Raw genomic sequence first — 14,829 nt, 5'->3', positions numbered from 1 at the left:
CTCTCCAGCTTGCCAAGGTGCTTTGGAAGAGCTGTAAACTTTCCCTCTTCAATCTTTTCCCTCCCAAAAGTGCTTTAATTTCTTCACCAACCTATGTAAGACTTGTTGCTGTAAATTGTTACCCTAAGAAGAAACATTATTCAGTATGCTGTAATTACTCAGACTTTACAGAGTACCAATACCTAGATCCATGAGAGTACACACCACTACAGAGCAAGGGGGGCTCATCTCCCCACCACTGGTATGACGGAGCCCAACGTGCAGTGTCATTTCTGAGGGCTGTACTCAAGGGGCAGCAGGCCTAGCTAGTCCAGATGCAGGTTCCTCAGCAATGTCCACTGGGATCTATATGGATTGCACCAGGCTCCTCACCACAAACCCTACCTGAGCTACAATTCTCAGGGAGAGGGAAGCAGCACAGAGTGGAAAGCGAGAACTCTAAAACACACTAGGCTTAAATCAGTGGATTAGGCAACTGGTTACTGGTAATGAAACAGCAGAGTTTTCACTATATAAAATTTATAAATTTATTTTTTTTGTAAAAATCCAAAGAGCACGAAGACATCTCACTCAAAATACTGGTAAATCAAACCACACTTAGAAAAATGAAAGCTGATTTTATTATCTTATCCACAGCCAATCATTTGACATGAACATGCATACGTAATTTTGCTACGCACACACCACAGTTTAACGTTAGTTATTAAAGGTTAAACATACAACATACATCCTTACAAAAATGAGTCAAAATGCAAACGTAACTTTTAAACAAAACAGTTTTTACTCATTTAAAAAAACTTTTGTGTTGGGTACCATTTTGTACAAACACAGTTAATTTAAACAAATCTGCTTTTAGTTTCCTCATGGTTGCACATGAAAATAAGCTGCAATAGAAAATGAAGTCATCAAGGGATTTTTAAATAGCAGAAGTAGGCAGTCTTGCCATGCAGAAGAAGCAATATTAAATATTAGTTTTTCAAAAAAAGAAAAAAACCCACAAGTTTAAAAATATTTAGTTCAAGTCACAAATCTTTCCCCAGTACAGAGAAATTCAAATGCAACGCATAATTAGCTGCCACTTAGGATGGCTATTCTGAAAAGTAGAAATACTTTCCAGAATTGATAATTCTCATTGATTTGGCACAGAAAAGAAGTCTGAGCTTACTTAGGTACAAGAAAGTGATTAAAAAAAAAGGGTAAACAGGAAGAGAGAAAATAAAAAGCAAGAATGAACGAGATAGTAGTTGCAATCACTAAAAAAAAAAAAAATCTGTGCATCTCAGTCATTGCAGAATACTGTCTACAGCAGGTGCGAATTCCAGGTAATTGTTATTGCAACATGGATTTAATTTGCTTGGAGGTAGTCTCATCATTCAAATGCTTTGTTGTGTACCTAAACACAGAAATAAAGTCAAGATGAGCAAAAATGCTATTGCACTTTAGCTTACAAATCAGTAATTTCTTTTATGACTCAACCTGACAATACCAGAGCAAAACCTTCAGCCGTGGATCATCACCCACTCCACGGCCACAGAGAACAAAGGTCAGATATTCTGATCAGAAAATGGTATTACCAATCAGAACTATAATCTAGCAGCCTTGTACCAAGGGGAGCTCAAAATAAGCCTTAGCTGGACAGTGGCTTTCACAGTAAGCTCATAGTACCACTTAATAATCCATCAGACTAACTCTGGGATCTGCCCACAGAAACATCTTCAAACTTCCAGGGTCCAAACCTTCCTAGGATCCCTCAATTACAATAGATTTAATCACTTTTCAGCCTAATTTTCTGCTTAGTTAAGTGAGTGTGCTGCTAAAACTGAAGAACATACACGTGTGCTTATTTCAGCTCCTTTCCCTTTGAAAATACTCTTAGGATAACAGCACACTTTCAAATCACTACCAAAAACTTAGCTATCTCTATTTTTAAAAGATATCCTCACTGCAGGCTTTTTGTATGAATAATTTCCCTGATCTTCTTTCCTAACTAACCTAAAAGCAAATAAAACTTACTTTGTAATTTAAATTTAACATGTTAAATTAGCACTTTTATTGTTATCCAAAACTGCAGTACTATTTCACTTGTTCAACTTGATAAATATATAATGACTTTTTTGTTTGGAAGTTAATAATACTGTAGATTTCAGCACTTTTTTGGTAATTTATACTTTCAACAAACAAGCAGCCTAAGGTTTTCTGAAATCCTGAAAACTTATTGCACTTGGTATTCTGCCCATGTGAAAAAGCTGAACATGATTACAATACTCAGATGAATTTGGAATTAAAAAGAGCTGATCTCCCTCCAAAATCCATACCACCTTCCATTTGTTTTTGAAACACATTATCTTTCTCTTAGGAAAACACAAGGACTTCTCAGTCCTCCAGAATCAAAGTCTTAGATTTGGATTTAATTTGTCACAATGACATCTTGAAAGTGTTTTCATCACATGAGCACACAGCAGCTCACCCCTGCATCTCTTCCTAACAATTCCAAACATGGTTTAGAAAAGATTTAAATATCCTACCCAAAGAATAATCAAATGTACAAAATCAGGATTGTTACAGCATCCATGCACGGAAAGGTTTGGAGCACGGAAAGGTTTGGAGCACGCAAAGCACAGCCTGAGAGCATGGACTGGATTTACACTGCTAAGTGAATTGTGTAATTAACCAGAAGTTAATGCCACTGCCCAGCGAGCACCTGAACTACAGCTTCCATGTACTTTCACAGTGTTAACAATGATGGGAAAAATGGGCTACTAGTAAAAACTGGTGAACAAGGCAGCTGCAATCACAATAAACTAGTCAGAAATAAATTCTAATGCAGCATTTTCCCTCTGGAATCTTGTATTTTTACTGAACACCATCTCAAAGACTGATCATGTTATGAAGTTCAGAGATAAACACAGTTTTAGCATGGAAATAATCACATGGAGTTTCAAATTAGGCATGATTTTTTAAAATTTTAACTAATAATCTGAGACAACATTGCAAAAGAACCCACCTACAATACCACATTATTGAACTTCTTACCATAGCATGACACAAAAAATAAAGAGGGCAAATGAAATTGAAGCAGATTCACTACAGATAAGGCAAACAAATCACAACTGCACAATTTCAGACAAGACAAACTAAAGCTTCCACACTCCAAGCAAGTGCATGAGTAACAACACCCAGTTACAGTTATTTGCTACCAAAGCAATGATACTTTTCCAAGTAAGGACAAGAACAAAGACTTTATCTGCCTATCACATTTTTCCACTTTTTTCTACTTCTCCCATGCTGGACACCCACACAATGAACATGTGACTGAGTATAGATACAGCTTTATAACCCAAATTAGCAGGTTTTAGATTAATATATTTAATTAAAATTATTAATTTTTCTTTACTCCTGCAATTAATGTGGCAAACACTTGTCTCATCTATTCTGCAGCAGAAAGTCATGCCTTTAGTTCTTTCTGAAAAGGAAAAAATTCTAGTTCCTTACCATGCCATACTGACTCATTCTTAACCTGCATGAATGGAAAAAGTTATCTTAGAATGAACAACTGCAAATTGACAACCCTGTTAAAACACAGAGGCTTCTTCATACATCCTTGTCTCAAGACACATTACAAAAAAAGCCTGCAATAATTACATTTACCTTTCCCTGTAACAGTCACCGAGCACTTTGCTGTAAAGAAAATGTCCTGAACAATTAATGAAAACTCACATTAAAAAAAAAAACCACAAAATCAAGAAACAAAAAGGAGTACCTGAGAGCATTTAGAAGGCCTTCTACACTGTTAGGAGGCTGGTCTTTAAGAACTTTGATGCATCCTTTCATCTAGGAGTTAAAAAAATTACAGTTTTTTCCATGCTAATGCCTTCTGAGTTTACAGGAATGTTTTATATTCAGTATGTCAAAGATCAAAAACCAGTATTTAAAAATAGCAGCAGTGTAAAGACATTTTCTGGATATTAGAAAGGAATTAAGCTTTCAGTACTACATCTTCCTATCACAGACTGGCTTTACCACTTAAAAAGCTGCATCAAGTGCATCCTCAGCAATTCTGCTGATGACACCAAGCCGTGTGGTGTGGCTGACACTGGAGGGGAGGGAAGGCATCCAGAGGGACCTGGACAGGCCGGAGAGGTGGCACCTGTCCATCTCATGAAGCTCAACAACTCCAAGCGTAAGGTCCTGCAATTAGATCAGGGCATCCCAAGCACGAACACAGGCTGGGGAGAGAATGGACTGGGAGCACCCTGAGGAGAAGGGCTTGGGGGTGTTGTTGGATGAGAAACTCAACATGAACTAGCAAAGTGCCCTGGCGGCCCAGAAAGCCAACACTGTCCTGGGCTACAGAAAAAGAAATGTGGCCAGCACAGCAAGGGAGGTGATTACCTACATCTGCTCTTGCAAGACCCCACCTGGACCCAGCTCTGGTGTCACCAGGAGAAAAATGACATGGCTGTGCCAGAGTAAGTCCAGAGGAGGGTCATGAAGATGATCAGAGGGCTGAAACACCTCTCCTGTGAGGAAAGGCTGAGAGAATTGGGGCTATTTAGCCTGGAGAATGCCCTGAAGAGACCTCAGAGCACCTTCCAATATTTAAAGGGAAGCTGGAAAGAGACATTTTACAAGAGCATGTAGTGATATAATGAGGGAAAATTACTTTGAACATCGTGGCTGCCCCATCCCTGGAAGTGTTCAAGGCCAGGCTGGACAGGGCCTTAAGCAACCTGGTCTAGTGGAAAGTGTCCCTGACCATGGGTCCCTTCCAACCCAAACCATTCTATGATAACTTTAGTGAATGCAACTTTCAAACTCTGCTTTATTAACCTTAAAAAAAAAGGAACTGTGAGCAAAAATATATATTTATCATAAATCCATTAAGAATTATTACATCCAGGCAGTGAAATAATGACCAACTGTAGTTAATACAATGGGGTGAATACTCCCTTTGAAATAACCATGAAACCACACACAGTAACAGCATGTTTACAAAGGTTTACTATCAAACAACAGTAGAAAGCTGGAAACTTAAAGTGAGGTAGATGTTGAACTGAGCTATGCTCCAGTCAGTGTGGAACACGCCAGGGGTCGTTGATATTTTCTGATCTGGATCTTTCAATACAACCAACTGCTTACAAGTATTTCTAGACACTACCTGAATTACATAAGACCAGATTTTTCATGACCCACTTACATGTCCAAAGGCCTTGTTTGTATTTCTCACTACTTAAATATTTATTTTTGCTCACAGCTGTGCATTTAACGCCAACCCAGTGTACACACCTGCTACTAGAACCAGCAAGACAGAAAAGGAGCCTACACACAACTTAAATACTCAGGAGAGTATTTAGCAACAGTAAACTTACATCAATTTTTGAAGTTTTGGCAAAAGCGCCCACCGGATGCACGTGGTCATAGAGTATGATGACACCCACCATTACCCTCAGACAGAACGATACTGTTTCCTCATTTGTAAACCTGCTTCTATATTCACTGGAATTTAAAAACACAGCTTGTTATCTATGAAACATAAGATAACAGTACATACTAGTAACACCCAAATTAAGATTAAAGAGAAAAATTATACTATAAATCCTCAGAGAAAAAACAAACCAACCCAACAAAATCCACCAACCCTAAACTTTTGAGAGTTTTCTTTATTCCCTTCAACAACCTGCCAAAGTCAGATGACTGCGTAGAAAGTTACCTGAAGATTAATAAAAATTCTCAAACCTAAAACAGGATCCTACTTCTACACCATTTGGGTTTTTGCAGAGATAAAAAAGATTAAAACAATACATACTAAGTTTGTCTCCAGTGCTTCCTACACTTTTCCCTTCCACCTTCTAACACACACCCACACTTCTGACTTAGAGGAAAAAAAAGGCAGGTGAATGGGCAACTTTTAATTGCTTTTTTAACCAGAATAAAGAAGAATTCCATTCCTAAGAAGAGTGAGAGTATAAATGCTTGGAGCTCTTAAATGTATTCCAGAACAAATGTCCTGTGGTATTTGGACAGAAATTCATTTATAGAGACATAGCTCATGGCCCAGTAATTTTACCAACAGGAAACTATTTAGAACACAGAATAAACAGATTAAAAAAATTACCAAAGATGAGTCTGACTTTGGTCATACTCCCAGTGCCTCTCAAATGTAAAGAAGATAACTGACTGACTTTATGCCTGGAAGTTGTCTGTTAATTCCCCTGAGAGGAGTACTGTCATTTTGTTAGAGCCATCAGCCAGGCCAGTCAGCAAGGACACACCATCCAGAGCATTGCCCACAGCCCCTCTTTCAGGAGGCCCTAGGCAATCATGCTCAAATAGCTTATTTCTCTGAATTATACATGAGAAAACCACTTATAAAGAGTGCCAAGAGGTTGTCTAGCTTCCATAGCCATTCTATTTTTAAATATTAATACGTTCAGAAAAGTAGACCACATGATTTGCATGGCTGGCAAAATGAGACAAGGTGGTTCCATGTCAACGTAAACAACTAGGCTGGTAAAAAGGAAACATCACAGTTCCTAATTACTCCAATTATATTTCTTCCACGCATCACACATCAGGTCTGAAACAGAGGTGACTCGTACCCAACCCAAGCAGTGTTTATACTCACGGGGTTTCCAGCATGACCCTGCACACACTGGCCATGGTGCTTAAGCAATCTGTTGTATTCTCTATGGGTAAATTTTTATTCTGCAAAAGAAGTTAACAGTTTCCACAATTCAACTACTGTGAAATATTATACTACAAAACCTAAGTCAAATCACTTACCTGCTGGCTTAGCAATGTGGAGAATTAAAAACATCAACCCAACTACAGTAAGTCAGGTAGTTCTTTCACTTTTTTTTTAATCTTATAATATAGATTAGCAATTTACAGAGCAAAGGCTACTACATGGGTTTTGCCTGCTTGTTTGTAGTCAAGTAACTACACTCTTGACATGACTGATTTTTGGAAGGTTTTGAAGGAATCATCTAGCCTGCTCATTCAAAGACAAAAATTCCCATAGCCAAATATATTCATCGGCTGTAATAGCAAAACTTAAAATTGTGGCAGACAACCATCACAAATACATGTAAAATAAGAGGACAGTTTTCTTAAGGCATTTCAAGCATAAAGCAGAACTCAGGAAAAAAAAGACCATTAAAAGACAGATGTAACTTTGCATTAATCAAGTAACATACAATTATTTTCTACTAAGAAATAGTGAGCACTCTTTGCACGTAAACCAAAAATCATCATAGTTACCAAAAGATAAGCACAGTACTTGTAGTGACTGGATTTCACAACCAATATTTATTTAGGTACTCAAGGATAAATAGGGATGTGTCAAAACACTGAAATACTTTTCCAATTCAGGTTACTTCTCCCTTTTGCAATAATGTAGTATACTTGACTTTACACAGTGTAACAAAAGAGTCTCGTGAAGAAGAGGAGGAAACTACATTTCAATTCCATTTCCTATTTCAAGCAGAGAGAATCAAGCTGAATTTCAATTTTCTGAAATTTCCGCTCTAAACCACCACCATGATGCAGGCAAAATACCCGTCCCACCTCCCTGTTCGAGGAAAGCCATCACTACTGATGTGACACTGTCCATTAACTTTCGGGGATGCTACACAAAGTGCCTGGCTGGAGTCCCTAACTCTACAGCATCTGGGAAAGACACATTACATTTCCTGAGGCTCTAAACTCCAAGTTTTATTTCTAGATGCCAGATTAGGGCTGGAGGAGGTTGTGCTGCCCATTATGTCTGGCCCTGCTGTGCTCTGAAGCACATTATCCAAGCCATGAATTTACACTCTTACCTCTGACACAAACTTTGTTGTGGCATCACTTAAGGTTTTCAACATTGGTGTCGCTTCAGCGTAAAATAAAGACATTCTGTTTGCCAACTCATTATTGACTTCATTTTCTCCCTCTGCCTAAAGAACAGAAGAAAGGGTTTGGTTGCTCTGCACATGGAGAAGAGAGGTGGTAGCAGATTACATTTCATCTCATCCAAGGGTTACCTACTGGGACATTGTTAATCCTCATACGGCTCAGAGTTCTTCTATAGTAGCTGAAGTCATTCTGTATAGCAGGGTTTGTCATCTGTGGAGATATGGAACCAAGAGAGTTGTGACAAATTCAAGAAAAGTAAGGACGAGTTTTCATAAGATACAATACACCCAACAAGAAAATATTCAACTTCCTGAAGTGAAGCGAAAAGGCCTGTGACATGTTGGGAACTGCTAAGCACAACATAAAGCTCTCTGGTTTCTCAGATTCAGAACAAGCTCTAACCAGAATGAGAAAAGCAGCAGTCTTCTAAATACAAGTTGGAAATCAGTAGGTTGAAAAAAATTGCTAATTTGACTCCAAGATCAAACCAGCAGATTAATTATCATTTCAGCTTCATTCTTTGCACATTGGGAAGAAAGTAGCTGGACTATGGGTGCACACAAGCTAAAAGCAGCAGCATTATCCCAAGAGATATGCCAAATTTGGGTGAAGAAACATGACTAATGTGAACTGAAATACAACAAGTGCCTAAAGCTAATATGATATTTCGCCTGCTTTCCAGTTTAATCTAACTCTAGGTCACGAGAGTAAGCCAAGCATATTGGATATTTCAGTATTCACTGCACATTCTATTCCAGAACATAACACAACCCACATTGCTTCAGTAAACAGACTTGGCTTCTTTTTCTAGCCCTTCTGATTATTAGCTCTTACCTTGAGCTCATCAAATCTGAGTGTAAAGTGAAGAATTTCTGCAAACTGCTTAGCAAGAGCCTGCTCTCGCTCCAGGTGTTGTGTTGGGGAATATGGAGTGCTCGTCAGGGCCCCCAGCAGACCCCGCAGTCCTGCCTCTGGAACGACAGGAGAGGAGTTTGCAACAACTGCACCTGCTTCTTATATCACTACTGGCTGATATTCTGCATGCTAGGCTTCAAATATAGAGCTGCCAAAATACAAGGTGATTAATAATAAAGGGACTCGATGAATTGCTTATCTATGTGTCAACTGCTGTCATATTGACATAAAAATTGCTGTACAGACCAGGTCTCATCAGCACTGACAGCAACAAAGAAACACTTCTTGAAAAGCTTTACTCAAGCTTTGTCTGCAACATTTGTGTAGAACAAATTTAAATAACCTGTGTTAGCAGACTTCAGCCTTTAGTAGAAAGCACAATTCAAGAGGCACACAGCTGTAAGCAGAGGTCACATTTTATTTAAGATCAATTTAAAATCCAGCTTTCTGTTCATCTTCTTGAGAAAAATACATCAGTCATTTTAAAAAGCAGAACTCACCCATAAAAAGTTTCCTTGTTTTAGACACATTTTTTACAAATTTGATTAAAAGTGAGATAACAACAGAAAGCTGGTGAAAAAACAAGTCTCATAGGTTTTATCAGCACAGCCACCACAACGGTGAGCTTCCCAAGAGGCACGAAGCCTCATGTGTATGAGCCAAGATCAGGCATTTCCACACAGGAAATTATTTCTGGTGTCTAGGGAGGAATGATACAGTCTCTTTTAAGTACTCTTGGTATCAGAAACACTGTCGGAATTAATTCCTGATTATTTAGTCCACTAATTTCCAGTCAATCAGCTGGTTACTGCTTTCCTGAATTACCAAAGGAGTAGAGGAAGAGTAACATGGATGATCCCATTCTCTCTCTCTCCTCTCAGGTATCCAGTGAAGCAAGTTTGCTATCACCCAGTGTATGGATCTGTGGAGGAACTGCGGAGGAATCTGTGCAATATGAGCTCTTTTCCACGAAGGAGTTGACCTAGATGTGATCACATCTAAATATACCAAATATACTAATTCATGAAGACAATCCCCACCCCCAGGTTAACACCTTTCCACATACCTAGTCTTTGAGAAAATTCATAGAATTTCTTTAGTTTGCCTACTAGTGGAACAACTGCGCTCCATGCCTTCTCTTGCAGCTTCTCATCATTTGGATGCTGTATTGCCTTAAATTAGAAGAAGAGAGCAGAAGAGTATGCTTAGATTGGGAATAACTGATGCACTACTGACAAAACAACCCCAAACAACAAAACACCAAAACCCAAAACACCTATGCAGGACAATTGTTCGAAGAGCTAATAATTAAAAATCTACCTACTAAGAAGTTTTCAGTTGAGAGACAAGCATGTACTAACCCATGTCTTTTCCAAAAAGGTCTAAAAATTTGTGTTGAAAGTAAGCATCCTGAACAGGAAAACAACTTGGAGAGAGTATAAAGAAATGGTTAAAAATCAAGTTACTCAGATAAGAAAATTTACATAAACAGACCTAGTTAATTAAAATTAACAACATCACTGTGCTTACTCCAAGCAAAAAAATTTAGTGATCAAAGCCTCATCTTAATGTCGGTACTATCACTAATTCCCAAATTTGCAAAGAAAAAAATTTGCTGTGAAATTCAGGCTAACTATTACAGTAGGAACATTTAAACATAATCAACAACATAAAGCACCACCAGGACACAGCATATACCACAGCTTTGAGGGATATATTTATAGACTTTGTCTTTACTGTAAACTTCACAGACTTATAATACTTCAAATTCAACCTCTCCAGTTAGCAATTGAAAATATACCAAGAAAACAGAAATAAAAATGCTCATAACTCCCCTGCAGCATTTTCACTGTCAAGTTCTTGATTTCAAGAACTGTTTCAGTCAGCCGTGGGCTGTGGCTTGCAGCACACTCCTCTCTGGTCCCAGAAAGTTTCCTTCCTGCCATGTCTACCTCCTCTCAGAGGAGTATGTCTCCTTTCTCCATGGCATTTGCAGACACACATTCCTGATCCTACAGCCTGTCCCTGAACATGCTCCTTCCTTGAAGAACAAGTAAGCTATCTCCCCTCCTAAGGGTTTTGTGTGACAGTTATCCTTCTTAAACCTACCTCATCAATTCCATGGAGACAAAAAACTCTCAAAGCTGAATGGCTTTGAGTATCTCAGATTGGTGTGGAGTGAACAGAGACTCCTCCTCTCTAATATTATTTCTTAAGAGTATGTTACAGTGAGTAACTCCTTCCTTCATAAGCAAAGCAGCCCCCATTGCTGCAAATGAGGAAGACAGAAAGGGGGTTGGGAGAATATTTATTTCACCCTTTATTAAAGGAAAAATGGAGTGACATTCTATATAGGAACTTTGCTTCTGTTCCAAACATCTACTTTAATAAATAAAAGACAATTAAAAGGGATTAAAAATGAGATGCCTTTTGTGTTAGGATTACCAAACCAGGCTTCTCCAGTTACAATACAAGAGAATGTCAACACTACTCAGTATTGCACTGTAGTCACACCATGCTCTTTCCAAATTCACTATTAATTCAAGAAGAGCTTAAGTGGGAACACAAAGAAAAATCAATAACAATAATACCCCAAAAACTCTGAGAAGCATAATTTGCTATTACATATGTGGATTAATATGATTGAAACAAGCAACATCTGTTTTGCTGTTAAAAAGAAACATTCCAGAGCAGAAATTCAAGACAGTGATTTTAATACACGACATGCTCTGCCAAAACAGCTCCTGCAAGCAAAGTTAAACCCCAGCAGTATTTGGTTAGGACTGGACAATGAACAACCACAGGTTGTGCACAACTGTAACGCTCTAGCTCACCTCTCGTATTTCATGGCCAGCTCCTCTATATGACTGCAAGTCTTCCAGTATTCCTTCTGCATCCTTTAACACTACATTCACCTGATTATAAATTTCCTTTTCAGATTCTGTAGGTTGGGCATCTAAACAGCAGAACATATTAAGTGTATATATATTTATTTTTAACAACAACATGGAACTCAATAGGCACACCATCACCTACAGGAAAAATTCTTCATGCAGCAACTCATCAAGAATTTTCATTCTCTGAAGAGTTACTACAATGTATAAGGAACTCCAAGAGACTAATGGTATTCATTTTACTAGTCTCTTCATTTACCCTCCCAAAAATTCACCTGGATTCTATGTTCTTGACTTATTTAAAGCTGAGTTAGGAGAAGAAATCCTGCTGAATTGTTTTTATGACTATCACATAATCTCACCTTGGGGTGCTGTAGAGGCTCACTAGAAGAATCTTAGATAAGCACTCAAAAGACACGCTAACTGCAGATAGCACAGGAGGTGTCCATGTCTATTGTTATCTAGAAACACTGCATCAGCTTATTTTCCACCTTGTCTGCCTCATCTTTAACTGCTTGGGAGAGGAGTCATATCTTTTACCCCTAAATATATTTAATTTTCAAAACATATTCTTTACTGCACTCATCGCACAGAGCTGAGAGCAAGAAGATCTAGTGTGAGCTTGTGCAGAGCTATTTTTTTCTGTCCCCTGTCTTTAAGCTGTCTCTCATTTTTTTCTAATTAGCTAAGGGCTTCCCAAAAGTATATTGGGTCATCATTCCAAAAAGCTGTATGTACTTTTCTAAAGAAATGCGATTCTGTAAGAAGTATGTTTTGAAAAGAAACAACAACATTTTAATTTTGTTGTTTATTTTTGAAATGTTTGTTTATTCTTTTGAAAAGAATAAACAATTGTTTAAAAACAATCACCTTGGACAAGTATCTCAGACATGCTTTACCTGGACCAAAATTTTTTCTTTTAAAATGGTGATGGAAGCCATAAGATTAGTTTCTTCTAGACTCTCTCTATTTTTTTTTTTTTAATTGTTAGTTACTGAAGCTCATGTAAAAAAAAAACAAACCAAACCAAACCAACCAACACCAAACTTCTCTGTTAACACGGGCAAAATACGTTATGGAATAAACATCAATATTTTAGTCCGTTATTTCAATGCCAAAAATCAGGGTCTTAACAATAGATTCTTTTTTATAAGGACAGACAAAAGTTATCTAAGGACAATATATCCTCATGACTTTGTGCAGTCTGAGGAATCTGGAAAATGTCTTTTTAGAAGTGCCTTTTTCATGATCCATATGTACAACTTCCCATGGAAGTTCGGTACATCTTTACATTTGAAATAAAACACCCACAGTATCTTAGTGTTAGACACTAGAAAAACACAAGAAAAAAAAGTTTGTATTTGGAGAAAATAAATTTCACATACTTTGCCTGTCTGGATTTTGCTGTAATTTATGCATAATAACTCCTATTTTTATAGTTTAATGCATAAGGAGTGGGCATTATTAGCAAATATTCCTATATAGAGACCTTGCAACAGTTTAACTGGTATTTTGAGAAACATCAAGAATTAGCACAGGTTAAAAAAAAACCTGGTCACTCCTTTGAAAATAAATAAATGAGCACCACATTGATTAGGCATCGAGTAATAGTGGCCAGTGCTTTTCAGATCATCACAAAGGTCACATAATTTTGAAAGCTGCTGAAGACTGCTGTAAGAAATGAAGACAAAAAATGAGGGAAAAGAGCAGACAGGGAAGAACCAGTTGACTGGCAGCAGTTCATGCACGAACATGAAATGTTATAGTGAAATACAGACTAAGACGTGAAGCTCTGTAGCATTCCAGATTGTGCTGTTAAATAATGCAGTCAAGACTTGTCACTTGGATCGTCTCACACTGAGAACATCTCCTGCCTATTTAATTTTTCATGCCATTTTTTTCTTCACCCTGTGTAGTAAGGAGAGTTAATTTTTCAAGACTGGGAAGGGCAGAGCAGCAGGGCCCAAAAGAACTCCTGCTCCTCATTTCAAAACCTGCCAACAAGCAGAACTATGACCTTCCATGTTTAGAAATGAAAAACATCTTCCAGACACAAATTTAATGGTCTTCACCGGACAGCCAGCTAGGCAAATCAACACCATCATCACCCCTCTTAGTGTAGGACGTAATCAGCAACTACTGTATTTCATTTCCTTAAAATGTTCCAGGAAATTTAACCAATGGTTGATACTTAATTTGTTGGGGTAGTGGGGTTTTTAATTTGCTTGTATTTGTTTCAGTTATTACAAACTCCTAAATATCAAGCTATTTGAAAAGCAAGTAAGTACTGGGTTATTTCTTTTGGTATGTATTTCATTTTTGATCAACCTAGTCCTCTCCAATAAAAGACTGTAAACCTGATTTATCCCAACTCATCTCTTCTGCCATCTCTAAAAGAAAGGTCAAATTTAAAAAGCAAATTTAAATTATTTTATAACCCCTTCACAAAGCATTTAAGATGTTAGTAGAATAAGGTTAAAAGGCATGATATAAAAAATCTTCAGGGGATAATGCTGGCTGACCCAGAGCAAAATTGGTTTATTTGCTTCCCAGTGCTGGTCAGGGCATTGTATTCCGAAAGCCCATCAGAGGGAAGAATGAAGGAGAGGTCCCTCCTCCTGAACTCCATCTTGAATAGATGGAGGCAGCATTCCCATATTATGGGAGTAGCACCTCTCAGTAGGTACCTGAGGGCGCAAGCTACAGGACCATCACTTGAGAATCAGTAATTGTGGAACTCCTTTTCCCCAAGGTGGAGTGCCCAGTGCAGAAGAGGGAGTTGCAATTCTGGAGTTATTCTTGGCAGCTAAGAAAAAGCAGTCAGCGGTGCCAGGAATCCAAACAGAAGGATGAAGGACATACACAATTTCATGGATTTCCCTTCTCCCTTGTCTATTTAAGTTCCTGCTACAAGGTTACAACAAGGCTTTGCCTTTATCGGCAACGCTTTCCATAGAAAGAACAAACCCAGTAAGCAAAGCACGGCTCACCCAGATGTTCTGAGGTTTGACATTGTGGCCACAGGAGCTGACCCCTGGTTACTCAGGGCAACTTTACTATTTTAAATCCAATAGTAACAAAAGGGAAGAGTGAGGTTCTGCAAGTAAATGGGAATCGTCTTTAA

General features: G+C 38.1%; 1 protein-coding gene across 8 annotated transcripts in view; it reads right to left on the bottom strand.

Annotated features, from left to right (window-relative positions):
- Nucleotides 1–513: 513 nt before the first annotated feature.
- CYRIB (CYFIP related Rac1 interactor B) overlaps nt 514–14,829 on the bottom strand; it is a 97,294-nt gene continuing 82,978 nt past the window's right edge. For 6 of the 8 annotated variants that reach the window (XM_040060035.2, XM_040060012.2, XM_058420072.1 and 3 more), the window contains 9 exons: nt 11,646–11,767; nt 9,878–9,983; nt 8,731–8,867; nt 8,029–8,106; nt 7,821–7,937; nt 6,626–6,705; nt 5,370–5,496; nt 3,761–3,831; nt 514–1,393 (listed from right to left, as the gene is read on the bottom strand). In XM_040060035.2, the coding sequence (XP_039915969.1) occupies nt 1,330–1,393; nt 3,761–3,831; nt 5,370–5,496; nt 6,626–6,705; nt 7,821–7,937; nt 8,029–8,106; nt 8,731–8,867; nt 9,878–9,983; nt 11,646–11,767 (902 nt within the window). In that variant the 3' untranslated portion in view covers nt 514–1,329. Of the gene's footprint in view, nt 1,394–3,465; nt 3,518–3,760; nt 3,832–5,369; nt 5,497–6,625; nt 6,706–7,820; nt 7,938–8,028; nt 8,107–8,730; nt 8,868–9,877; nt 9,984–11,645; nt 11,768–14,829 lie in introns of those variants that run through there. The other 2 variants (XM_058420075.1, XM_040060068.2) reach the window with 2 other exon arrangements.

This window comes from Hirundo rustica, chromosome 1 (assembly GCF_015227805.2).
Source record: "Hirundo rustica isolate bHirRus1 chromosome 1, bHirRus1.pri.v3, whole genome shotgun sequence".
Classification (NCBI taxonomy): domain Eukaryota; kingdom Metazoa; phylum Chordata; class Aves; order Passeriformes; family Hirundinidae; genus Hirundo; species Hirundo rustica.
The sequence above is the reverse complement of the archived record's forward strand: the minus strand, read 5'-3'. Positions and strand labels throughout refer to the sequence as shown.